This window comes from Pseudoliparis swirei, chromosome 4 (assembly GCF_029220125.1).
Source record: "Pseudoliparis swirei isolate HS2019 ecotype Mariana Trench chromosome 4, NWPU_hadal_v1, whole genome shotgun sequence".
Lineage (NCBI taxonomy): Eukaryota > Metazoa > Chordata > Actinopteri > Perciformes > Liparidae > Pseudoliparis > Pseudoliparis swirei.
In genome coordinates, this window is record NC_079391.1 from 12,841,786 (window position 1) to 12,866,128 (window position 24,343).

Here is a 24,343-nt window from a genome sequence, read left to right on the forward strand (position 1 = left end):
GTGCAAATTGAATAGTTTTTTTTTTACCCAATTCACCAGGGATTCATAGAAACACCGTCGTCTTCAATGGCCAAAGCAAATCAATTTGACTGCTGAGCTCTTAATGCAACATCACTTTCATGCTCTGATTCACCGAGAAGCCAAGACGCACAAAAATAGTACATTGAAAATGTTGCTCCACCAGTGCTCAATAATCCTGCTTTATGCCGAACTCCAGAAATGTTTGGGTTCAAAAAGACTGGATGGAATAAAAAGCCCTGGCCTTAAGGCGAGGACACATGTTTGATATGCATGGCGGTACTTTTAGCCAAGAGCTTACATAACCTCCTGAGTGTTTACCAGCCTGTGTAAATGTCGGTCCCCCTCACCCATCACAGGCAGCCCAGTCTACGGCACATTTAAACGGGTGTGTGTGCGATATGCACATATCAGCTTCTGAGGTATGCAGGCTTTTTTTGGTGTTTCTTTGTTATTCATCCTATAAGCAAAACACACACACAGCCTGAATTTGATGATATATCAAATTTGGCAGTAAAAAAATGCAGTTGGCTTGATCCCTGTTTGTATCTCTTCATTAGTAGTAACTGCTAGTAAAGATTTCCCTTCCCTTCCGCTGTGCGTGCGTGTGGAGAAACAAGGACATCATTTAAGGATGCTGGGTCTGGTGATTGGATCCATTACAATCGCAAGAGAAGGCAAATGGTTTACAAAACGCCAGGGGCCGGGTGGAGAGAAGCTCTTAAGGGGGGAACGTTGTGGTGTTGCTAGGCAACCCGAAGACGGGAGGATGGCAATGATGCAGGATGATTATTATTGGTTGGAAGTGACATCATGCCTCTTCCCCCCCCCCCCCCCCTCCATGAGGCTGATCACTGCAGAATGTGTGCAGGGTGTTGTGTAGAGTTAAGCCCTGGCAATCTGCCACTGGGAAGATACAAGGGCTTTTTTGGAAAAGACTCTACTTACTTAAACATACACACACACACACACACAGGAGAGGGGTGCTCTGCAAATAAGAAGAAACCTGTGCGTGTTGAATGCTAATAATAGCACAGGAGTTCATACTTCTGATATAAGGTACGATATTCAAACCCTATCTGCTGCTTCTCTCGTCCTTCTCCAATAGGAAGCTCATGGTGTGTCGATCATTTTCAGCCACTACTTGTTTTTATTATTTCACACTGTCTTTTATATGATTTGTGCAGTCAAGATTGACATGATTGATGAAGGGAGAGCGAGATCTGAACGGTTCCACAACGAACATGAATAAAGCTGGATCTCCGTCAGCACAGTGTGTTTGGCTGTGGCTTTATGACACAGAATCAAGCTTGTCATTCAGCCATCTACAGACGATCAAACCCTATCTATTAAACTCCAAACGACTCAATACTTTCATATAACCGTTATGTATTTCAGGGATGTACCATTGTAATTCCACATTTTGCTGGTTTTTTTTACAGCTCATAACCGCATATAATCCGTGTGTGTGTTATTTTTGAATGCAATAACAAACTTATTTAGTTTATAGTATGTAAATGAATCAGAAATCGAAATAATTATTACGTGTGACCCTGGCTCCGACTGGTAATTGTACGAAGCGAACAGCTGCACAAGTCACAGTTGTTGCGACATACATTTGAATTGATCAAAATCAGTAAGTAGCCTCCATTACTGGCATTGAGTCAAACACACGTTACACAATAAGCTGTTTGATCGGAAGTACGGAGAACGATCTGCACCAGTTTCACTTCTGTGTGCTCGGTGTATTTTTAGCTTGCTGTGCTGCATCACTGTGCACTCAGGAAGTTAAAGTTAACAATTCAAGCATCACTTCAAGTCCAACTGCTACCAGTTCTCACACTGCACAGTTATAAAAAATATGCCCAGAATGCATCTGTGAATAGAAGCAGCCGTAGTTGACCCTTTGTGACCTGAGTTAAAGTGGATTATTGTTCCGCTGGTCTAGTTTAAGAGCAGACGGGCGATCTTAGTATTCTTGTCCCCATCCTGAGGAGAGGAGAGGAGAGGAGAGGAGAGGAGAGGAGAGGAGAGGAGAGGAGAGAGTCTCTTCTCATGAACCAGCACATGACCAAATGAAGGAATGTCATTCATTCTGGCACCTTAACAGGCGAGGCAGAGCTGCTGCCGAATGGACTAGAGGTGTCAACAGGATAGAGCAGGAATGCAGATGAGGAAGGCTGGACACGTATTTGAATTGATACCAACCCTGAAGCTGAAGGAGTTCTGCCTCGTGGAGTCCTGACAAAGGACGTTAGCCATAAGACCAGCTGATTCCACCTGTGCTGCTGCTTATTGGATCCTCCAAGGGACGCCAGGCCACAACGGCCCTTCAGAAGACTTCCTGCACAAATGAGATGGTCTAGCCATGCAGTCAAGAATTTCAAAAATGTGTTTGCACATTTGCAGGAGTCTTTATGATGGGACAGGCCATGTCAGCTTGCTAGGACATATTTGAATGACCACGTTGACTTCTCGAGATCCACGCCCTAAATTTGCTCACAGCTTGTGGCTCATTACAGCTAATGACTTTAAGGTTGGTCATTGATGAGCACTCAACACCCACATTGACAGAACAGAGAATAACAAAGTTAACACAAATAGGGTCGGGTGTTTTATTATGTCACGTCATGTTCATCTTCTCTGTCTCCACATTGTTTTCTTTGTACTGAATCCTGTTTCAAACAGAGACACATTCAGTACTTTGCCTCAGCCAATCACTGCGATTGCAGCAGGTGATTTGTATCAGCAAAGAGAAGAGCTGAGGCATAAACAATATAATCCTATTGAGATAAAGTGTTGCACAACTCTTCTGTCATATGCTGTTTTCTGGCACAAGAGAAGTAAACAACATCTATCAGGCAAAAGCAGTGTGGCCCAGAAACCTTTGGGGAATAAATTGTGGGAAGAGTTGTGAAACCTGTTTCTGGATTTTACTGTCAGGAGTTTGTCTTACAATGCGCTTTAATAGTTTACAATAATAATATCAAGATATTAGGAAGACTGTCCATACTGAGCTGTGCAGAAACGGATTTCTGTCCTCTACTCTTGTCCAGTACATTTAATCGAGTCATTGAACAGGTATTTGCTTGTGGTGATTCTGATCATTGTGCTGTGGAAACCACCAATCAATAGAACATGTTGCACCACATATGACCAGTCAGAATCATGACAATCACCAAGGCTTTAAAGTAATTACCAAGTCAGAAAATGAAGCCTCAAGTCTGCTCTGTACCGCTGGACCATATCTCTTGACTTGGTTAATGTTTGTCCTTCACCATTGTTCTCTTCTTTTTTTATGTGTGCATGAAACAGATTACCAGAGGCTGATGACAGTGGCCGAGAGCATCACAACCTTAATGTTCCCCTTCCAGTGGCAGCATGTCTACGTTCCCATTCTGCCTGCCTCCCTCCTCCACTTCCTGGACGCTCCGGTGCCGTATCTCATGGGCCTCCAATCCAACGGACAGGATGACCGCACCAAGCTCGAGCTGCCACAGGAGGTACAAACACAACCGAGGGCCTCCCGATGCCCCCTTCATTTGGTTTATTTGAATATTTTATGTTTTGCAAAGGTGACTTGAAATTATAGTAAATTGCTGATGAATTAACTGTTATTATAGGATTATTATATGAATCTATACTGTATTGTAGATCCTCCCACATCTATATGTTTTGCCCTCTAATACACAGATTGCAAATCAAACTTTGTCTCTGTGCATTTCTACTTGCTTTTGTCTGGTAACAAATGCAGTTTAGTAGGTTGTTACTTTGGTGTGAAAATAGTATCTGGGTTATAGTGAATAAATCCCTCGTCTTTAGGCACACTAACATGCCCGCTTCATCTCAGTTAGTGTTATTTTAGTTACAATCAGAAGAAGCTTAATTATTGTCATTCTGAATAGATAAGGAAGTATGTGTACAGATCGTAAAGCCCACTGAGGAAAATGTGTGATTCTGGGCTATACAAAATAAACTAAATTTAATTGAAAATCATTTTACTGCTCACAGAAGCCACGGTGGACAGTTTTTATATTTATTCCTCCTGTGGCTGCATCTCTAAGCACAGTCATCAGTTTTCTCATTCGGAACAAGTGTCTTTGGTTCACATTTCACACACAGAGACGTGTGCAAGAACTGTAGCCTGTTGTTAGCATTAGCTCAGTATGACTTACATGACTATTGGCGCTAATAATGTTAGTGTTACACCTGTTTTTTGTGCATTAAACCCAATATATACATTTTCTTTTTCCAGGCTAATTTGTGTTTCGTGGACATTGACAACCACTTCATCGAACTGCCAGAGGAGCTGCCCCAGTTTCCCAATAAACTCGAGTTCATTCAGGAGATCTCTGAGGTACTCATGTCTTTTGGCATGTCTCCAGAGGGGAACATTCACTCCACTGACAGCCAGATCAAGTACCGGAGCTTCCGATCTGTTGACATGGTCTCTGACAAGCGCAATGGCAACCTGGCCTCCCCTGTCAACTCCTACCTGCTGAGGGAGAATAAAACTATTGCCAGACTGCAGGCTTTGGTCAAGAGGACGGGTGTCAGCCTGGAGAAGGTGAGAAATGATGTCATCTCATGAATTAGAAGGGGGCTGCACAAATATAGAATTAGACCTGGTTGTGCCTGGAACTCAATCTTTAAAACTAATATTGAAATCATCGTCAAATAATTAAATGTAAAATCAGCCTTGCAAATATAATTTTGTTATCCTTTTATTCAGCAGCTCCGTTGCATTTTCATTTAATTTTTTCTCAGAAATGTTCAGCTCTAATTTGCCAGCCTATAAATAATGTAGCGATGGCATGATAATCATTATTGCTACATGAATTGAAAAGATAGAAACATTTATTGTAGCATAAGGTTACTACCATCATCATTGCAGTAAGGGACAATGAACAACAGGAGGAGCCCTTCTCTGCGACATGGTGGATGTTGATTGAATTTGATGTTTTTCAGAAAATAATATACATTTAAAAAGAAGCCAGATTTGTTACGTTGTTTAATTGTGAATGTACGTAGATCCTCATCATATTTGAGTAATTATGGATTTAATATGTATACTTTCTCCAAGGTAATTGTATTGAGATAGCGCAGTATCTGTCCTCCCGTCAGTGTTTCGAGCATTATGTGAATACAACAGGGAGCTAACACAGGAGGGTCTGGAAGATGTTTTGCTATCCATCCAAGAGGCCATTTGAAAACATCCAGCAGCTGCCCTTTGAAAGGCTGCTGCTGGATGCCTCGCAGCTTAGATGACAGAAACCCTGTCGTTTCATTTCACTCGAGTGTCTTATAAACGATGAACTACTTTCTCGGAAGACTGACAGATGAGGAATAAGCTGCTAATTGGAGAAAGTTTCTACATGTGCATCCTAATCATCTTATGCACTAGTGACCAGCATTGCTTTCCATGAACGGATTAGCTCATCGTCTGTGTATATTTTCCCTTCCCAGCTATGAGGTCAGACCTCCCTTAGAAGTAATCTTATCTCAACTCACTGCTGAATGTATGGGAACAAAGCAGTGATTGAAGAGATTATTGGGTCATTTAGATTGCGGCTTTGTTTTACAGTTGCACGTGAACCCAGAGGTACCGCTCTCTGTCATTGTAGCCCCTTTGTGCTGGTATCTGTCCAGCTGACCCACTGACATGCTAAAAAGTAGTCAGTTTGCTTTGGGTCAATGAATCAAAACAGATGACTTCCTTTCCCACAACCCTGCTGCTTCATCGGCAGCCTGTGGTAACAGCCAGGCGAGATAACCTGTTCTGCTTCTTTCCTTCAGCTGACGCCTGTCTTACACACCTTTTCTTGTTTCCTATCCTTTCTGTATTTTGCTATATCTCCCTGTGTGTGTTCACGGACGCTCATGCACATCAGCTCGAGGTGAGAGAGGATGCCAGCAGCAATAAGGACATGCGGGTTCAGTGTGACGAAGAAGAGCTGAAGATGCACCAGATCAACATCCATGTGCGCGAGGTCTTTGCCAACCGATTCACTCAGATGTTTGCAGACTACGAGGTGTTTGTGATCCAGCCGAACCAGGACAAAGAGTCCTGGTTCACCAATCGAGACCAGATGCAGAACTTTGACAAGGTAAAGTGAAATGTATAGTGTGTTAATAGCATAACATAGTGATGGGTATTAGTATGACATTAAATTCAACCCTTTTATTTTGTGTGTGCAGGCCTCCTTCCTGTCTGACCAGCCAGAGCCCTACCTGCCCTTCCTGTCACGTTTCTTGGAGACGCAGATGTTTGCCTCCTTCATCGATAGTAAGATCCTCTGTCATGATGATGAGGAGAAGGAGCACACGCTGAGGGTGTTTGACTACCGTGTGGATAAGGTTCGCATGCTGAACGTCCGCATGCCCACACTGCGCACCTCTCTGTACCAGAAATGTACAAACATCGAAGAAGCAGGTAAGGAAAAAGAAAAGCCTCAACACTTCTTTACCTGAGGAAAACTCTGTGATTGTTTCTAGTTTGAACATGTATAGTTTCACTATAGTATCATACCTTGAGACAGTAAAAAAGTAAAATCTTTAGTGTTTCTCTGTAAGCTTTACACAAGGTCAATTATGACCAAAACGTTTTTAATTTAAAGTTGTGAACTGTAAGCGAGTGTCAGAATTGGTTGCCTTTATTTTTTAAAATCGAAGACCTTAAAAGTCCCATTATTATTTGAGTGTGGTCATGAGTTAATTTAAAGGTGTGAACTTCTGACAGACTTGGTGATTTTATCTATTCAGTAAACTGACTCCAAACAAGACGGTAATTACCATCCTGCTTACATCGAGTTATCACAAATCTGCAACTTGCAGCATGCAGGTGAATGGGGAAAAAACAATTTTTTTTAAAGGAATTAAATCTTTCTAGCTGTAAATCTCAGCTTCTGGCGATGTCAAATTTTGGATTCTATCCATTTTGGTGACACGTATTTCATCTTGAGCGCATATTTTGTACATTTTGTACATTGTACAAGTTCTATTTCATTTCTCTAAACTAATGGGTGCTTTTGTTGACACCAGTCATGTGTGGGTGGGTTAATCAGGCACCAGAAAATCACTGTCCAAAGCTGAAAACATTGGGTGTCTCTAAAGAAAAAGAACACTTCTATTCTGAGCCTTTATTTTTCTTTTGGTTCTGTGGTTGTTTGAAAGGAAATTCTCTTTCTTGTATTGTCAGTCGTTTGTTAAAAGAGTCATTAGAAACGCTTCCTAATAGTTATCCTGGTTTCTTAAAAAAGAAAATATGAGAATCATATTTGGATGATTGGTGAGAAGATGAAAAAGGATAATTACTTAGTTTCTGACTATGGGACATTTTGGTAATTTGGTTCCCTATTAATCATCCTTAAATTTTCCCTCTCCAATCCTAAATGATTAATTGTTTGAGTAGATGCCTCGACAACGTGCAGAATTCATTACCATATGATCTCATGAATTGTAACTTTCTAATATTCAGACTTTGTCCCTAAACCAAAACATCTTAGTGTCCAAAGGACTCTTAATCACTTGCGTCTTGAGGATGGAAGCGCTATGATTTTAAGTAAATGAACAAGATGAGCAAGATGCATCCTGTAATCGCGTCCCTTTCTGCAGAGAGAGCCATCGAGATGAGAGTCATAAAGATCGACCACACCGCCCTGCACCCCCACCTGCTGGACATGAAGATCGGTCAGGGACGCTACGAGCAGGGCTTCTTCCCCCGCCTGCAGTCCGATGTGCTCTCCACTGGGCCAATCAGCAACAAGTGAATAGTTCCCATGACTGTCGCATCAAAAACAGTTTTGTCATTTGTAGTCATTTAATATTCACTATATTAAACCTGAGCTTGACGCCTGTGTTGTGTTTCAGGTGGGCCAAGAGGAGTGCTCCCGCCCAGTGGAGGAGGAGGGATCGACAGAAGCAGCACGCTGAGCACCTTTATTTAGACAACGACCAGAGAGAGGTGAGGGGTCACCACACTGCCTTCTTCTCTCGGCTCATATTCATACAGATTGACCGCCTGAGCTCTGTTGTCTTTGTTCATTTTGCATGACCTGTTTGCTTTATTTTGACTTTGCTCTCACCATCTTGTGTGCTCTCCCACCTCCCTCTCACACTTCTGCTCACTTTCTCCTTTCTCTGCCTCTCTTGCACTCACGCTCACATGACTCTCAGCATGTAGAGTGTTTGTTTCCGGAGCGGCAGCTCCTGCTGTTTCTTGACTACTACTGGCTCTCGCAGTCCTTCAAGCCCTGTCTAAAGTCGGTGACTGTGGATGTGGTATGTGTCGGTTGTTTGCGAGGCCTTTAGCTTTCACACTGGGGCCACACAAACCTCTCCACCCATGTGATCTTTACCTCCCTCTGCTTCCTTCACCACCACTAACTGAGCTTTATTTCAGAATCAGAATCAGAAACAGGTTTATTGCCAAAGAATGTTTTCACAAACAAACGAGGAACTTTCTTTGGCGGAAGGTGCAAGAATCGCGCACCAAGACACCGAGGCGCCGTCCGCGGCGCCACTCTAAAGGGTGGATGAAGATTATAGCATAACATGAGGGAAGAGAGGCGAGAAAAAGAAAAAGCAACCCCCCGACTATGCCCCTAGAGGGGTACAGTGTGGGAGCAGGAGAAACAAAAACACCATTGCACATAAGCACATACATCTTAGACATGACTTGCAACGAGTAGGAAGGGGGGGAGGGGAGATAAGCCAAAGACTGGGCGATAGCCCCGCCATTGGGGGCAGAAGGTAACCAGCACCGACAAGCAGCCAGCCCGGTCCGTCAGCCATCACGGCGACGGACACAGACCCCGTCCTGTCACCCTGGGGGGGCAAAGCAGGCAAAGGCGTGGGATGGGGTGGGGGAGTGAGTGCATTTCAGTGTGTTGAAGTTGTGTGTGAGTGGCCTTGGTGTGTCGTCCTCCCCCAGTCCACAACAGACAAAGTTCCCAGACCGCAAGATGGTCGTTGCCATGGAGATATCCTTGAAGGGTCCTGGGGAGAAAACAACCACAGGTGTCTGTGGATAGGGGGAAGGGAATGAGAGAGATGGTCCATGTCACTTTCATATAAAAGAAAGTACAATATATTGTATACATTTGTTTTCTAGATGATTAACATGTTTTATTTTAGACCTGAATAGTTGTATTGTGATCATCTTTATTCAATATTTAGCTGTTAGTTATTCCAGTAATCCTGGTTCCTCTGTAATAACCGTCGCTAGTAATGACGTACTAGTAAGCTGAGTTGCTTTCTCTGACAGAGTGCAGCTCTGTTTCCTTTTGTGGTTGGCTGACTGAACTCTCTCTGTCTTTCACTAGAAGTACATCCAGGAAGCCAGGAACCTGGGTACAACCATCAGACAGCCCAAGTTGTCCAACCTGTCACCTTCTGTCATCGCTCAGACCAACTGGAAATTTGTTGAAGGACTGCTAAAGGAATGCAGGAACAAGGTTTGTGTATGTCTGTGCTGTGGGTAGGGATTTAGTTTAACTCTTGTTGCTGGGATGTCTGCTGCATTATTTCAGTTGAAAAAATCAGATTCATCACTTTTCTTTTCTTTCAGCACTCATGCTTAAAGATATGTTACACAAAGCAATTATGAATGACGACAGCAGTGCAAATAATTTAGCAGAGAATCTCTTCTATTGGCGTCACGACCAACTTTCTAAAGTCTGTATTGTGTTAACATTAAGCAGAACATAGTGTAATCACAAAGGATAACCGATTTGATTCACTCAAGCTATTTTTTCCACTGCACAAAAATGAAAATCTGAATTTGTCAGTCTAAAGTTTGCAAAAATAATCCAATATTATTAGCTTGATGTCATTGTCAGCAGAACTTAAACAGTGCGCGTCTCTCCTTGCAGACCAAGCGTATGCTCGTAGAGAAGATGGGTCGGGAGGCCGTGGAGTTGGGTCATGGAGAGGTCAGCATCACAGGTGTTGAAGAGAACACTCTTATTGCGAGCCTCTGTGACCTCCTAGAGAGGATCTGGAGTCACGGGCTGCAGGTCAAACAGGTCAGGAAGAACAACATCAGCGGAGTTGTCATTTCACGTGATTGATCCTTGACAGCTGGTGGAACTGCAGTGTGTTTTCAGCACAATTAATGACACGAATGAATGTTTTTAGGGTAAATCTGCCTTGTGGGCCCACCTGCTGCACTACCAGGAGAGCAAAGAGAAGACAAATGCAACTCCAGGTTGTTTGGGACCTCCAGGTAAAGGCTGAAATCAACTCATGAACAAAATGTAATGAACAAATAAGTGTCTGCAATTATACATTGTTTTTTTTCCCACACCAGGTTTCATTCATGATGCAGAAAGACGCAAATCTGATGGTGGCGGATCAGCAATGCCACCTCTGCAGGTCTCCCTGATACAGGACATGAGGTGAGAAGGACTACGGGTTATTTAGTTGTGAGTTTATGAGGTACTCGATAAAGGATGAAGGATGAAGTCTCAAAACTGATTTCATCCAGTATTCTCAAAACTGATTTACAAAAGCATTTGTTGAACAAGACTGCCTCCTTGTGGTTAAATATCAAACAAGAACCGTATGGAGTTTTCTATATTGGATTGATAGTGGAGTCTCCGTTCATGGCGTCAAATTAATCATAATTTAAGTAAGCCCAATGAAATCAGGGAGAAAAACAACTGTTTTATCACGAGTTGCTTTAAGTTCCTCCACACATACAGAGGAGGCAATTCAACAGCAATCAAAACCAGACTGCAGTTTGTCTGCGGGACAAATATTATAAAACAAAGTTTGTCTGTTTTGGTTTAGTGATTAAAACATGATTAAAATCTTATGTTTTATAGTTATAATGGTTAGTAATATATACACATATATATATATTGGTACTTTTTATTTTTTCCAGATTTGTATCTACTTAATTAAATGTCATGTAGTAAAGTAAATAAGTCTAATGCAGAATAATCTTCAGAAGCAAGTCGAACTGTAAAAGTTTGAAAATTCAAGAACACAATTAAAATAATGAGCCTATCTTGGTAACTGGACACATTTAAACTACAGCAACATTAATATTAGTAACTAACATTCAAGGCCACAAGCATTCAAGAAATACATTATAAACGATAGTACAGACTTTTAAAATATCACATTGTATGCAGATATTGCTTCTCTTACTTTGGTTCTTTAAAAAAAAAAAAAGGGTAGTAAGTGATTCTGTGTAAATTTCTGCTTTTGCTTCTCAGATTTTATTTTATTTTTTGTCTGACGACTGCATTGAACATCTTGCCATATGTATTATGAGCTTGATTTATTATAATAATACATTTTATTATTTATTCTCTAACATTTATGTCCATACTCGTGGTGCCGTGATATAAAAAACCTCTGTCCCCTTTTAATCTTATTTTTGTCTGTATGAGATATTAGACAGTGAGAGTTGGAAATGAGGGGAAAGAGAGGGAGGATGACGTGCAGCAATGGTCCCCAGCCAGACATGAACTGACCAATTACACCAACCCACCATCTTAGACCCTTAGGCCAACCTGGTGCCCCAGTTTTCTCCAAATTCTCTACTCTACCATAATAGATATTCATAAAACACGCCTTTCAACACCCCTGAGAGCTCCAGCAGCTCACCTGCATGCTAAAACACCTGTGTGTGTTTGCGTGTGTCCTCACGTTATCTACCATACCCAGTTGAGGAGTTGGGGCTTGTATTGCTGGGAGGAGGCGGAGAGTGAGTCTGTGTAACAACACGTTACTTCCAGCCTAATTACCAGACCCCCCATCAGTCTGAGAAATAGAGGGGTCAGCTCAGCGCTTAAACACTGAAGGTTGACCCTCCTCCATACTCATACGAATACACTTATTGTAAATAATCTCTGTTGAAAGAGTAACCATGAGCTTCCCTTTATAAGGTTTAATAATGTATCGTATTGTCTGAACAGGCAGTTAAATATGTCACTAAAAATAATGAGTTAATTTTACAATTGCTCACATTTTTATGTCCATCCGAGACGAACAACGGCCTCTCGTCTGTTTTACTATTTTTTGGGGTCTTTTCTAGGTAAATAGATATTTTTCTCTGTTGCCATGGAGATAACGAGCAGAGAAAACTGGGTTACTTGTGTGAGAGTGGAGACGGTGGGGGAGGGGAGGTGGAGGAGGAGACATGAAGAGCTCTTAGCAGACGACGCGTTTGGCACAGGTGGAGTGGAAGGGAATGTGACTGGACATCAGGGAGCGGTGACATGGCACCATGTTTGTGGTCGTACATGAGCTGTTTCTTTGACCAAGGATACATCGTATATCTACAAGTCGGAGCTTTGGAATAACATGTGTAGTGCCAACATTATCTTTTTTTATCAAATGATTATTTATCAGTCAAAATTGCCAAACTTGCTCTGGTTGCTGCTGTTTAAATGTGAGGATGTATTGCTTTTATCTGTACTTTGGGGGAGGGGAGGAGGAGGGGGGGTGGTATTTGAATACTGTTTGGACAAAACAAGAAATGTTATGACAGCACTTTTCATTTTATAGACTTCTTATGGATTGAATGCAATGCATTGTGGATGCCCCCCTTGACCATTTGCCGGTCATCAGTTTAGACCAAAGACTTAAATGACTTGTCTTAATGTGTTCATGAGACCACGGTTGCTCCACTGAGAAGCCAAATGAAAGAGCAACCTCAAGTACTTGACTGACGTACTGATACTTAAATTAGCGTTCATGCTCTTGTCAGAACTAAACCATAAACTGCATGAATATGTGTCAACCACATTCTTTATTGTCTCGCTAAATTATGCATTTTATGATCTTCTTAATTGTTTGTAAGCAATGTCTCTACTAGACACGTTTTCTCACAGGAGAAGACATGTATTGGCCCCGTGTTTATATTACTAAATGTATTGCGGTGAAAAGCACACACAAGATGCATCCTACTGTAATGTCTACGTGACAAAAATGATCTTTGTATTTATGTATGATCAACGACCTTTGTCTGACCTCTCGATCTGTCTTTTTATTCGCAGACACATTCAGAACATCAGTGAGATCAAGACCGATGTGGGCAAAGCCAGAGCCTGGGTCCGCCTCTCCATGGAGAAGAAGCTGCTCTCCAGACACCTGAAGCAGCTGCTCTCAGAGCACGAGCTCACAAAGTGAGCTGAACTAAAGTCAAACTCTGCTTTCATTTAGAGTTTAAGTATCAACCAGATCTCTGAATGTCTGTACCCACCGCTTAAATGTTCTTATCCTGACCTTCTTTCTGTGTTTGTGGAGGAATGTCTATGTCGTATGAAATAAAGATGACGAGTGATCAACCATTAATAATACATTAGCACCTTTTGAAATTGCAAAGCATCTTACTATAGTCCACCGCAAGCATAAATAATGTACAGCTTTGTTCATAATTGATATCTGACGGGTGAACTGGGTCAGGGGGATTTCTGTCTGCCTTTGTGACCTTAAATGTCATTTGTTCTACTTTATAACGAAGAGTATCCACTTTTGTATCCATTAAGATGTATCATCTGTCATGATGCTGACAGTGTTGAAGAAAGTTTTTCTTTGGGGAAACTTTAGTATTTTAAAAATATTTTTTAAGATTGATTTTTACACTTTTATCAAACAATCGTCCTTTTAGAAAACTGTACAAGCGATACGCCTTCCTCCGCTGTGATGATGAGAAGGAGCAGTTTCTCTACCACCTCCTGTCCTTTAATGCTGTGGACTACTTCTGTTTCACCAACGTCTTCACGACCATCAGTGAGTGTTATTGTGATGCCAAACAACACAACGACGCTGTCAATCAACTACGCGTTTTTCTGATGACATTTCTCTCTCCTCTGTCTCCCAGTGATCCCCTACCACGTGGTGGTCGTTTCCAGTAAGAAGCTGGGTGGGTCCATGTTCACAGCCAACCCTTGGGTATGTGTATCTGGTGAGCTGGCAGAGACCGGAGTCCTGCAGGTCCCCAGAAACACTCTGGAGATCACTTTTGAGGTTGGTGCTATTTCTGAGACCAAAGATAACTCCACTGGTTTTACTTATCATTTATCTTGGTGATTATTGCAGTGTATCCCACATAATTACTGCTATGATCAGAATACACAGTGATATTACTACTATGAAGTCTTAACTAAGCCAGAAACACGAGGGATCAGCCAAGTTGTTGATAAGCCAACTATTTAAACAGCTTAACCACTGACACGTACAACAGGTCAAAGCTGATCGTAGACGTTGGTCTGTAAACTGTACTGGATGTTTAATATGGACAGTTTCGGGAATTATTTTACTATTTGCCATTGTTTTATCTTCCAAATAAGTTTAGTAAATTGGTGAAAAGCCTGTATGATCATTTGACTGTTCCTCTTCCTGTAACAATCAAACCCCAAACTATAAAAATGGGACTTAGTTGTGATAAACCAGAATTGTCCATTATTATTTTGAGCTAATGTCTTGTGATTGTGAATAAGATGTCTTGTTTGGGTGCTTCTCTCTCTCTCAGTGCCAGAACCTGGGAAAGCTCACCACAGTGCAGATGGGTCATGATAACACGGGGCTCTACGCAAAGTGGCTTGTGGAATGTGTTGTGGTCCGAAATGAGATCACGGGGCACACTTACAAGTAAGCGTGTCTTTTGAGAGAAATTCACTTCCTGTAATATTTGTTGGATCACACCATTCTCAAAATATGCTGAATAAAACGTGTTTGTTGTGCAGGTTTCCGTGTGGCAGGTGGTTGGGGAAGGGCGTGGATGACGGCAGTCTGGAGAGGATCCTGGTGGGAGAGCTGATGACCCCCAGCTCAGAGAATGATGAAAGGATGTGCCGCACTCCTCCGATGCAGCAGTCCCCTGGGATGATGAGGCGGTTTGTTACCATTTCACCAAACAGCAAACCAAGTAAGTTTCTCAACTTCACAACCATAAGTCACAATACCAACTCCTAATGATAATGCTGTTTGTTTTTATGCTAGCTGTGGGATAAGACGTGTATCCAAATTGAGATTCAACTCGATCTTAGAAGCATAGGACAACAATGTTTCCAGTTTTTACTTATTTTTATAATATATATATATATATATATTCTCCTTTTGTGTGCTTGTATTGTCTCACAGCATCTTTGTTTGTTTTTTCCTTCTTGCCCAGAGTTAAACACAGGTCAGATCCAGGAGGGAGTCGGAGAGGCCATCAATGGGATCGTGAAGCACTTCCACAAGCCAGAGAAGGAGGTGAGAGACATCAGTCTAGACGGGCCCCGACATGTCCTTCTATTATTCATCACAAATGAAGAAACGCAGCTTTCTGCTCTGTTGGTCCCCAAGCCTCTCAGTGACTGCGGGCTATGTGGTGTAATCTACATTGTTAAAGCATATCAGAGGAGAATTCTTCCTGGTTTTCAGAGGTTGTAGAAGCATACTGAGGGTTTTGTGGCAGAACATCACCTACTTCCAAGGTGCATGGAGAAGGGAATTGATCTGAAGGGGTCATATAGAACAACATCACTGTTTAGACCACGGTGTTTCAGCTTGTGGTCTTCATCAGGGTCATCATAAAACACATTATAGACAACCTCTAGTTGGTATATATATATTTAATATACTTTTCTTTCTGTCATAATGGAGCTAATATAAAGTACCAACAATAATTATTATTAAATATTAAAGCACTAGGGTAGTTAGTATAATTAAAAGAAGATGCCTATTGTAACTTATCTGTTGATTATAGGTTTTACATGTTATTAATTGCGTAGTCAGACTTTATTCCATCTCTGAGAGAACAATAGAGGGAGGCTGTTGTTAAAGTCGTTATGTCAATGACCATAACTGGACTTGAGAAGTGATTAAGTGACTCGAAAAATGCTTTTTTTAATTGGAATTTTAAGCAAACAACCTTATAATCGTTTCTAACTGCATGCTTTTTCTTGTTGTTTTTGCTCTGCATAGAGAGGCAGTCTGACCCTCCTTCTTTGTGGAGAGTACGGCCTTGTCTGGGCTCTGGAGCAGGTTTTCCTGCATGGTTTCAAATCACCCCGACTCTTCAAGAATATCTTCATCTGGGACTTCTTGGGTAAACACTTGATATCATTAATCCCTCATACTACTTGAGGCCTCTAAATTGTTAACTGTCCTTTTTTATTCATTTATTTTTGCTTTAACAGAAAAGTCACAAGTATACTTTGAAAGTGCAGAGCAGCGGGAGGTGACTCCCGATGAAAACTGGCAAACCAGAATACGCCACTTCTGCCGCTTCACGCGCGCCATCAACAACACGTCCAGAAACATCGGCAAGGACGGGAAGTTCCAGATGCTCGTCTGTCTGGGTGCAAGGTGGGCCAGCCTCTCTCATTAATGACACACATTTAGATTAAATTAACATTTTAAACATATGTTCATGGAAGAGTAGTATTAGTATTTGGGTGACATTCCCCTCGATAGCAAACTTAAGACTGGCTGACTTTTAGGTAGCCGGTTGGAAAAGTGAGTTTAGACGCGTCAGTCTTTGTATCTATGTCATAACCCTTAACTCGCAACTATAAATCAAACTTACGCCCCACGGATACAAATCAATCCATCAGTCTGAAAGGTTGTAGATGCTCTGCTCGTAATCTGAACCTTCATGCTGACCTTCAAAGAGTCGAGTGAAAATGATCTCTCCTTTGAGGATTCTTAAAGTATCATGTATTTTATTGGTGTCCTTTAGCTCTTCCTCCCTGCTGAAGGATGGATGTTTCTCTGATTGAACTGCGTAGCAATGCAGTGTTATCCTTTTCGAGATTAATTATTTGTCTTTTTTTTTTTAGGCCAAACTTTTAATTGTTTTAAGGAATAATGCTGCAATCGTAAAATGAGCAACGTTTACTATGTTTATTATAAGTGCTCATTCCAGCCGCTGACAGGCTCAGATTGTTATTATTAGTGTCTGACAACCTCACCTCGTGAGAAAACAGGGCTACAATCGTAGCAGACGTATCCTTGCCCCAATAGGATTGCATTGCAGCTTGGGAAAAGTTTCTATATAACGCTCTCGTTTGGCGCCGGACCAATTTCAGAAACTGTTGTCCCTGTTAGTCAGTAAGACACCAAAACATACAGGTTGAAAAATACCGGAGATAGACTTTTAGCTTATGCCACGTGTGTCTTCTTTTCTCAGGGACCATTTGCTGCATCACTGGATTGCTCTGCTCGCAGACTGCCCAATCACCACTCAGATGTACGAAGACGTCGCACTGATGAAGGACCAATCTTTGGTAAACTCTCTAATTCGAGTGCTTCAGACTCTGCAAGAGTTCAACATCACCCTGGAGGCGTCGCTTGTCAAAGGTGTTGGTATCTAAAACCAGATCAACTTCCCACCAGTTGTACCTGTCCAGGATGGTTTTCAGTGGGGACCACTAAAAAGAATAACGTAACCTTTTATATGCAGGAAAAGACTTGAACAAAGGACATTTTCTGGCTTATATTAAAGCTACTGTTACATTTGCCATATATTAAGTGCAATGAGCCTTTCAAAATGTTATTTTTATCCTCGATGATGTTGCCATTAGATGTTAAAAATATGTTTTCTATTATGAACCATCATTTTCTCATTACTGACGATGACCTACTTGTGGAATAATGTTTTATTGAAAGCTAAATATTTTCATTGTTCTCGTAAACTGCTGACAATGGCTATATTTAAAAACTGTTAATATATTTTCAGAGAAAAACAGTATTATTTTGTTAAATCAGTCAAGTTGCTTGCTCTGTTGTCAACTCAGATTCCAATGTCATTACGCAGAGCTTAAAGCAAATGATGTAGAAGTATGCTTTATAAGTATGTGTATGACGGGGGGGGTTCGTGGTTTGGAGAATGATTCATATACATCGACATAAAACAGCCGTTACATGTGGGCCTCTCAGAGAAATGCACTAGTGTGCAGATCTTTTTTAATGGTATACCCTCAGCAGAGAACATTAACTTGTTTGCACGTTAATAGGACTGTGGCTTCACCCTGTATTCAGTGATGGACAGTATATTCATTTGGATAAAGGAAAATACCCCATGTTTGTGGCTTGTGTTCCAGACACAAGTCTTCCAAGATATGCTTGATTCAGCTTTCTTTGTAAAGTGGATTACAATGAAAGCCCTCATGTAAATACCTTCAACCGGCCCTTTCCCCGACCATGATCGCAGCCCTTACACTACATCCCTCTTCTCTGATTAAAAGTGATGAACTGTGCTGACTCCTTGTGATTATGGGTGATCTGCTTCTTCCCATGTGAGGAACAAAAAGGACAGCGTTTTTCTGCTCCTGATTTTGCCGTCATGGTTTCTTGCTATGCAATATCCGCAACATAAAAAATCAACCCATACAAACTTATGGTATTGAGGTGTTACTGGGCCCTACTCTGTTACATACTTTGAACTTTACTGTGCAGAAGAAAAGATTTAATATGTGAAGGAATTCTTTTCTGTGCTAACGTCTGGAATGACTGTTGTATTCGTCTGTGTGAGACCCACACATGAGCATCTTGGGAGAATATATTTTTGTTTTCCAATGCGGTTGTACATTTAATAACATAGCTGTGTAATGTAGTGTTTACTAAGTGAGCAGCAGTGTACAAATATATAAAGAATAAAGCGTATGTGATGCGTTAAAGTGAATTTAATTGTATTAGTCGACCAATTTTCATTAATATACGTATATATCTGCTATGTGCTTTCTGAGCTGTGAAGATGTGGTTGACAAATGTACTGGTTGTCGGCTTGTTCTGGCTTTAGTCTTTTATTTTAGTGAACAATAAATCCGCAGAAATCTAACTGCAGGGATTTCACTGCATTAACGTTATATCTCTCCGCTGAATGTGATTTCGTAGCCGAGAAAATGTAAACAAACTCGTTCGCGCCTTGTCAAATGTCTGTTTTTTCTTTAAAGCCTCAGACCAGGTGGATTATGGGATTTTGAGTTTGAAAGAAACGGTAACAACTGTGACAGAACGGGGATCTCCCGCTCGTTCACTACGCCTCCCATCATTCATGCCTTGTGAAGAATACGTGAGGAAAGCAGCGATTGGTTGGATCCAGGTTCAAACCCAACGGCTGCACTCCTTATATGGTCATTGTACGCACGTCCCTTTATGCTAATTCATCTAATAGACAGCTGTATGCAGTCGTAGTAAGAGCATGCGCAGTAGGTGAAAAGAATACGGCGAAGATTCAAAGTTTTTCTTCAGTAAGTGCACTTTTATTTCTCTTGGACATACGTTACATTTGTGGCGTTTGACTGATTTGTAGTGTGGAAAGAGACCGAGGGTTAACATTGGTTAGTCGTAATCGGACTCGTGCGTCTTCAGGTGTCCCGAGCTAAGCGCACAAAGACCAACCGACAATAGAAAACGTGTAAGTGAGCGAGAGCGTGGCGTGGTAGCAACGGCGGCTAGCTAGCATGCTAACAGCTAACAACAATGAACACAATTTGGCGCTCGAGTGGACAACAGTTTGAATTTAAAGGAATGAAACGGTTCACCGCAACTTTTGTTATTCTGTAAAAATATTGATAAAATACACATTTCACTGAACCGAGAGTCGCGTGTTGTTTAGACACGTGCATTAACTAGAAATCTGCGAATAGCCCGGTAGCTTTTTGTTTGTTCACTTCTGAACGCGCTGCTTTTCGCGTCGCAAACAAACTCTCAGCCGAACGACGTCAAACATCCACTGTTTCATCGTCCTGGTGCTCACAGATCCACGAACAGTCCGACGTGTTGACCGTATGTCAGAAGAGTAAGATGCACGTTAGTTACCGAGAGTAAAGCGCCGTGTTGTGGTGGGTGTTTCTGTGCACGGTCACCGTGCGGAAAGTTTGGAAGCCCGCATCCGTTAACGCCGCATTAAAATGTAACATCTAGGGTCCTTTTATGATTTTATTTAGCACGACCATTAACATCAAGTTACAACCTTAGTGCAATGCGAGTGTGGTCTTATTTTTTGTGCTGTTCCCGCGATTTTGATTTAAATTACTTAATATGTTGTTTCTTTCGCCGAAGTTAGTTGTAGTTTTTCGATTGTTTGCGCACTGTATGTAATCTTTAGCTGGCTTAAAAGTGACTTTAATATATTATGTGTTACTTAAGATAGGCTTGGTTATGCGTCTGTGTGATACCGCCCCCTTTTCAGTAGGAGAACGCAGGCATCCACGCTGCGGGTTACGGGACTATTTACCATCTGGGTTTTACGCTTTCAGATTTCTGTCACAACACCGACCAACAAACAGACTATGTTTGGCTTTCACAAGTCAAAGATCTACCGGAGTAACGACGGCTGTTGCATCTGCAAGACCAAGTCCTCCAGTTCACGCTTCACGGACAGCAGTCGATATGAAGAAACATTTGAGCTCTGTTTTGGGTAAAGGCGCTCTTTCATATTGTGTGTTTTGTGATTATGTGTCTATGAATGGAAGATTGACTTGATGCACCAGTGTGGAAAACTTAAGCATTGACACTAGATTCATTTTTCAGGCTTTCAGAAGATCGGCTTGGAGACATTTGCAATGCCTGTGTGTTGCTTGTGAAGAGGTGGAAGAAGCTCCCTAATGGCTCCAAGAAGAACTGGAACCACGTAAGCGATGTCTTCACACAGTAGAGGATCGTATGTGTTGTGTTATGGCTTTAAATTGACTTGATGTTGGCCTGACATGACTCAGGTGGTGGATGCCCGGGCTGGACCAGGCTTCAAGATGACAAAGCCCAAGAAGATCAAGAACAGTGATGGGAAGAAGAAAAGCAAGCTGAGGAAGCTTCATAAATTAAAGAGACAAAGTAAGTTATTTTATGTATTGACCCTTAACTTGCATGTGTTGAGAGAATTGTCTTTTACTGTATTATGAATAGATTTGCAAGTCAGATGTGGAATATTTGAAGTGCTTAATGTTAAGGTCACACAAATGCGTAAGATTTCACAAGACTGTTCTAGCCCCCCCTTGTGGCCTTTTGTGGTTCCACGCACTGTAACTGCAATGGTGTCTCAGACTTAAACGGTTTCGTAAAAATAAATGTGCATTTTTTTTAATGTAAAGAATAAAAACTGATTCCATCCCTTATCAATTATTATAGTTTGTTAACTATAATTACACAATAAGTCGTTGGAACCTAAACCAAACGTATTGTGTATCCATGCCATTGACTTGCATATCTCCTTGTCAGTTCTGTAAAAAGTAATTCAAACGTCAGTTAAGTATAGTCAGGAATTTATCAAATCAGTTTAATGGCAGTGTTTAAGTATTTATTTTTGTTTTCCAAGCAGACTCAGATGCCCACAGCACAACATCCAGTGTGTCTCCGGCGCAGTCCCCCAGTTACAGCAACGTGTCAGATGATGGCTCAGACATCGAGTCCAAGCAAAGGCGCCCAACTCCCTCCTCCATCTTCTCTTTCCTGGACCGTTCGTACTGGAAGAGGTGAGCTGTTTCTCCAATTGAACAACTTTGGCTTTACAATATGACGAGAGAAACTTAGAAAGATGATGTATGTCTTAATATGATTAATAGCTTAAATGGTCTTTTGTTTTTATTTCCTTTTTAGGCAAAAGGTGTGCTGTGGGATCGTCTATAAGGGGCGTTTTGGAGAGGTGATTATTGATCCTCGGCTCTTCAAGCCCTGCTGCAGCTCCAAAAAACAGAAGACACTGGTGTCCACGCAGGTGTCCACACACCTGCCAGACCCACTTCCTCCACAACTCCCAGAAGTCATAAAAGAAACCTGGTGATTGCCTTTGTTTGCCCCCCCCCCCTGTAGGGTTATCCATGGCATCCACCTGGATTTGTCTCCAGTGGCAGACCTCCCATTTCCACCCACCCAATTAGATCAAATAGTTAGAAGTTTCTTTTCTATGTAATGTTCCTTTTTTATATGGGTATTTTATCTTTTGTATAGAGTTGATTGTCTTTCTTTTTTTTATAGAAAGAAAAAAGAGGGGGAAACGTATTATGGGCATTAGTGTTATTTATAGGTTAAGGAAGCACATTTTGTCGATGCTCCGTTTTTGATTTGGTATTGTTTTTGGATATTTTGTATTGCGTGATCAAAGTTTTGTAAATATTTTGTCACCTTTTCACACATATCAAGACTGCTATATTTTTTTCATAATTTGTCTAATTGAAAGTGCATATGAGAGACACCAGCTATTCTAATACCAGCTTTTTTGTGTATGTTGGAGTGCCGCGCCAACATGTTGCAACGTTTTTGTCTTATCGGTTCCATATGTGCGACTGCGTGTGTCTAGAATTTTTTAGTACACAAATGCCTTTGTTACCCCAGGGATCATCAGTAAGCTGTTCTCTATGAATTTATGTTTGTATAGATAGCAACCTACTCTCTTTCTGACATGTTCACAGCTTAAGCATGCTGCACGTTTGAAACACTCCATTTTGATTCTCATCAGTTGTTGCACATTAACTCTGATAGATGGGGTTACACAATGCATGCAGTACATTCCTTTGCCTGTCAGAATGATTCATTTCTTTTTAGCAGCCTCCAATGAAATGACAATGCATGTTGTAAAGCAAATGTTTTTTAAACTCATTTTGTAAATAGTCAGTGTTTCTGCTCTTGGTACATCAACATCTATTTTTTAATTTACAGGAATAGCAAGCTAATACTTTTGTAGGAAAACTTTTGTGTGTCTGAAATGTGCTGGAAACATGTACCTTTTACACTAAGCCCGTTTTATCAAATCTCATTTTCTTGGACACATTTTTGTAACTGTGTATAAACTGCAGGGAATGGTAGATGTTTATGGTCAGGAAGCATGACCCCTTTTTTACGGTTACTCAAAATTCTGTTAAGGAAACTGTATGATTGCCATTTCTGTGATTCATCTTCAGAAGCAATCATCAAAGTTAAAACTATGCAGACATTTTTGAATGTGAGAAGTGCTCTGGGGCTGTCTTATCACTTGCAGTGTAAAGTGATGGTTCCTTATTCAACCAAATTGGCTTATAAAAAGCATCCATTATTTCAGCATAACTATTTCATTTTCGTAATCAAAATTCATCATTGTCTCAAGATTTTTCTTGTTTATGCTTTGTTGAAATAATGTTCAGAATGCAGTTTTAGCTGTCGTGCAAACTGTCGCTCAAATGAATACTGTAATGCCACGGTTGCTTTATTTTTTTGCATTATTGTAACCTTCATGAATTGACAGGCAATAATCGGTAAAGTTGCTTAATATATAAATGTTTCTGCGGCAGGGTAGTTAAATGCTGAACATGTTTTATGATTCCTATTAAAAGGAGAAATTGCTGCTTCCCTTTAAGCTGGAAAATAAGCTTGTTTTTGTCCTAAGGGAGTTGCCATATTGTTTTTGCGAGGTACATTTTGGGATGTGAGATGTGCCTTAATGAATTACCTGACCTTGTCATGATTCTCATGTAATTTATATTTATTTATTGCAAAACCTTTTTTTAAACTGACATTTTGATAACTGGTGTGGAGCCTTTCAGAAAGTCTTTTTAATTGTGTGCACTTCCTTTGAACATGCAATGTAGTTGTTTTTTAAAATACTTATTTGTATACTGTATGACAAAGTAGCTGTGTATTGTAATAAAAAATATGAAAGGAGAATTGTGGTATTTCTGAGCGCCGGTAGGGGGCGTACAAGAGCTACACGGATAATGTGTTAATCACCGAGGTATTTTACCAAATGACGAGGAGCCCTGTTATATTACGGTTGCGCACGGTTTATTATATATGTTAACAAAATGTGTGATATCGCGTGTCAGTTTTTACCAAACAGCCCCTCTTTGTTTTCACAAAGTCACATTTGAACTCCTGAAATTCATGAAACCTTCAAGGTGAGTTGGGCCCGAGCTGAGCCCTGTTCAGTAGTCCCGTTTTAACGTCAGCACTTGTGTGTTAGCTGTCAGGCTTTTGTTAATTAGTTTGGCGGGAATGATTTACCTGAACTGTTTGCAAAACTCTCAACTTCAGTAAGTGGAAAGCGTCGTTCTCTTTACATTTAGTTTTCCGCCACCACCGCGTGTGCTTTCCATTCATAAATATTCTAGTTCTCAACGGCAGTTTCATGCAAAGTCGATTACGAGGCCAACTTAATGTCGAACCAAAGGTATGTTGCCTAGCAACCATGTAGTTTGGCTGACAGTGCTCTTCCCGGACGTTAACTCGGGACCTAACTTAAGTGATGATAACCCTTCATGGTCTTTCACTGTGGTGTATCATGTGCAGTCAGCCTTTATATCGACGAAATCGGACGAGGTCGACTTTGAAACAGACGCCAAAGACCATGTTTACAAAAGCGGAGACATTGAGAGGACTCAAACGCGTTAGATTCACCACTTGAGTTCCG

General features: G+C 41.2%; 2 protein-coding genes across 8 annotated transcripts in view; both read left to right on the forward strand.

Moving 5' to 3' along the window:
- Nucleotides 1–18,646, forward strand: part of dennd5a (DENN/MADD domain containing 5A) — a 29,463-nt gene extending 10,817 nt beyond the window's left edge. For 2 of the 5 annotated variants that reach the window (XM_056412336.1, XM_056412337.1), the window contains 20 exons: nt 3,334–3,521; nt 4,274–4,585; nt 5,910–6,125; nt 6,217–6,451; nt 7,633–7,783; nt 7,888–7,981; nt 8,194–8,298; nt 9,342–9,473; nt 9,891–10,043; nt 10,156–10,243; nt 10,328–10,415; nt 13,029–13,157; nt 13,643–13,764; nt 13,856–14,001; nt 14,507–14,625; nt 14,721–14,902; nt 15,149–15,231; nt 15,946–16,069; nt 16,161–16,329; nt 17,153–18,646. In XM_056412336.1, coding sequence (XP_056268311.1) covers nt 3,334–3,521; nt 4,274–4,585; nt 5,910–6,125; nt 6,217–6,451; nt 7,633–7,783; nt 7,888–7,981; nt 8,194–8,298; nt 9,342–9,473; nt 9,891–10,043; nt 10,156–10,243; nt 10,328–10,415; nt 13,029–13,157; nt 13,643–13,764; nt 13,856–14,001; nt 14,507–14,625; nt 14,721–14,902; nt 15,149–15,231; nt 15,946–16,069; nt 16,161–16,329; nt 17,153–17,336 — 3,020 coding nt within the window. In that variant the 3' untranslated portion in view covers nt 17,337–18,646. The other 3 variants (XM_056412338.1, XM_056412339.1, XM_056412340.1) reach the window with 2 other exon arrangements.
- Nucleotides 18,647–19,096: 450 nt separating this feature from the next.
- Nucleotides 19,097–23,601, forward strand: sinhcafl (SIN3-HDAC complex associated factor, like). Of its 3 annotated transcripts, none has more exons than XM_056412615.1 (6): nt 19,097–19,214; nt 20,226–20,386; nt 20,500–20,599; nt 20,685–20,799; nt 21,284–21,437; nt 21,562–23,601. In XM_056412615.1, exons 2-6 carry the CDS (start codon nt 20,259–20,261, stop codon nt 21,743–21,745), a joined length of 681 nt encoding a protein of 226 aa, XP_056268590.1. In that variant the 5' UTR covers nt 19,097–19,214; nt 20,226–20,258; the 3' UTR covers nt 21,746–23,601. The 3 variants fall into 3 exon arrangements, with proteins under 3 accessions (XP_056268590.1, XP_056268589.1, XP_056268591.1); XM_056412614.1 differs by having other exon boundaries at nt 19,098–19,214; nt 21,281–21,437; XM_056412616.1 differs by having other exon boundaries at nt 19,173–19,381; nt 21,281–21,437.
- Nucleotides 23,602–24,343: the final 742 nt, after the last annotated feature.

Bases quoted from the DNA above. Each gene is read 5' to 3' on its own strand.
- sinhcafl (XM_056412614.1), top strand. From the start codon at position 20,259: ATGTTTGGCTTTCACAAGTCAAAGATCTACCGGAGTAACGACGGCTGT. The intron at 20,600-20,684 runs GTAAGCGATGTC...GACATGACTCAG, and splicing joins CCAAGAAGAACTGGAACCAC to GTGGTGGATGCCCGGGCTGG. The intron at 20,800-21,280 runs GTAAGTTATTTT...TTGTTTTCCAAG, and splicing joins TCATAAATTAAAGAGACAAA to CAGACTCAGATGCCCACAGC.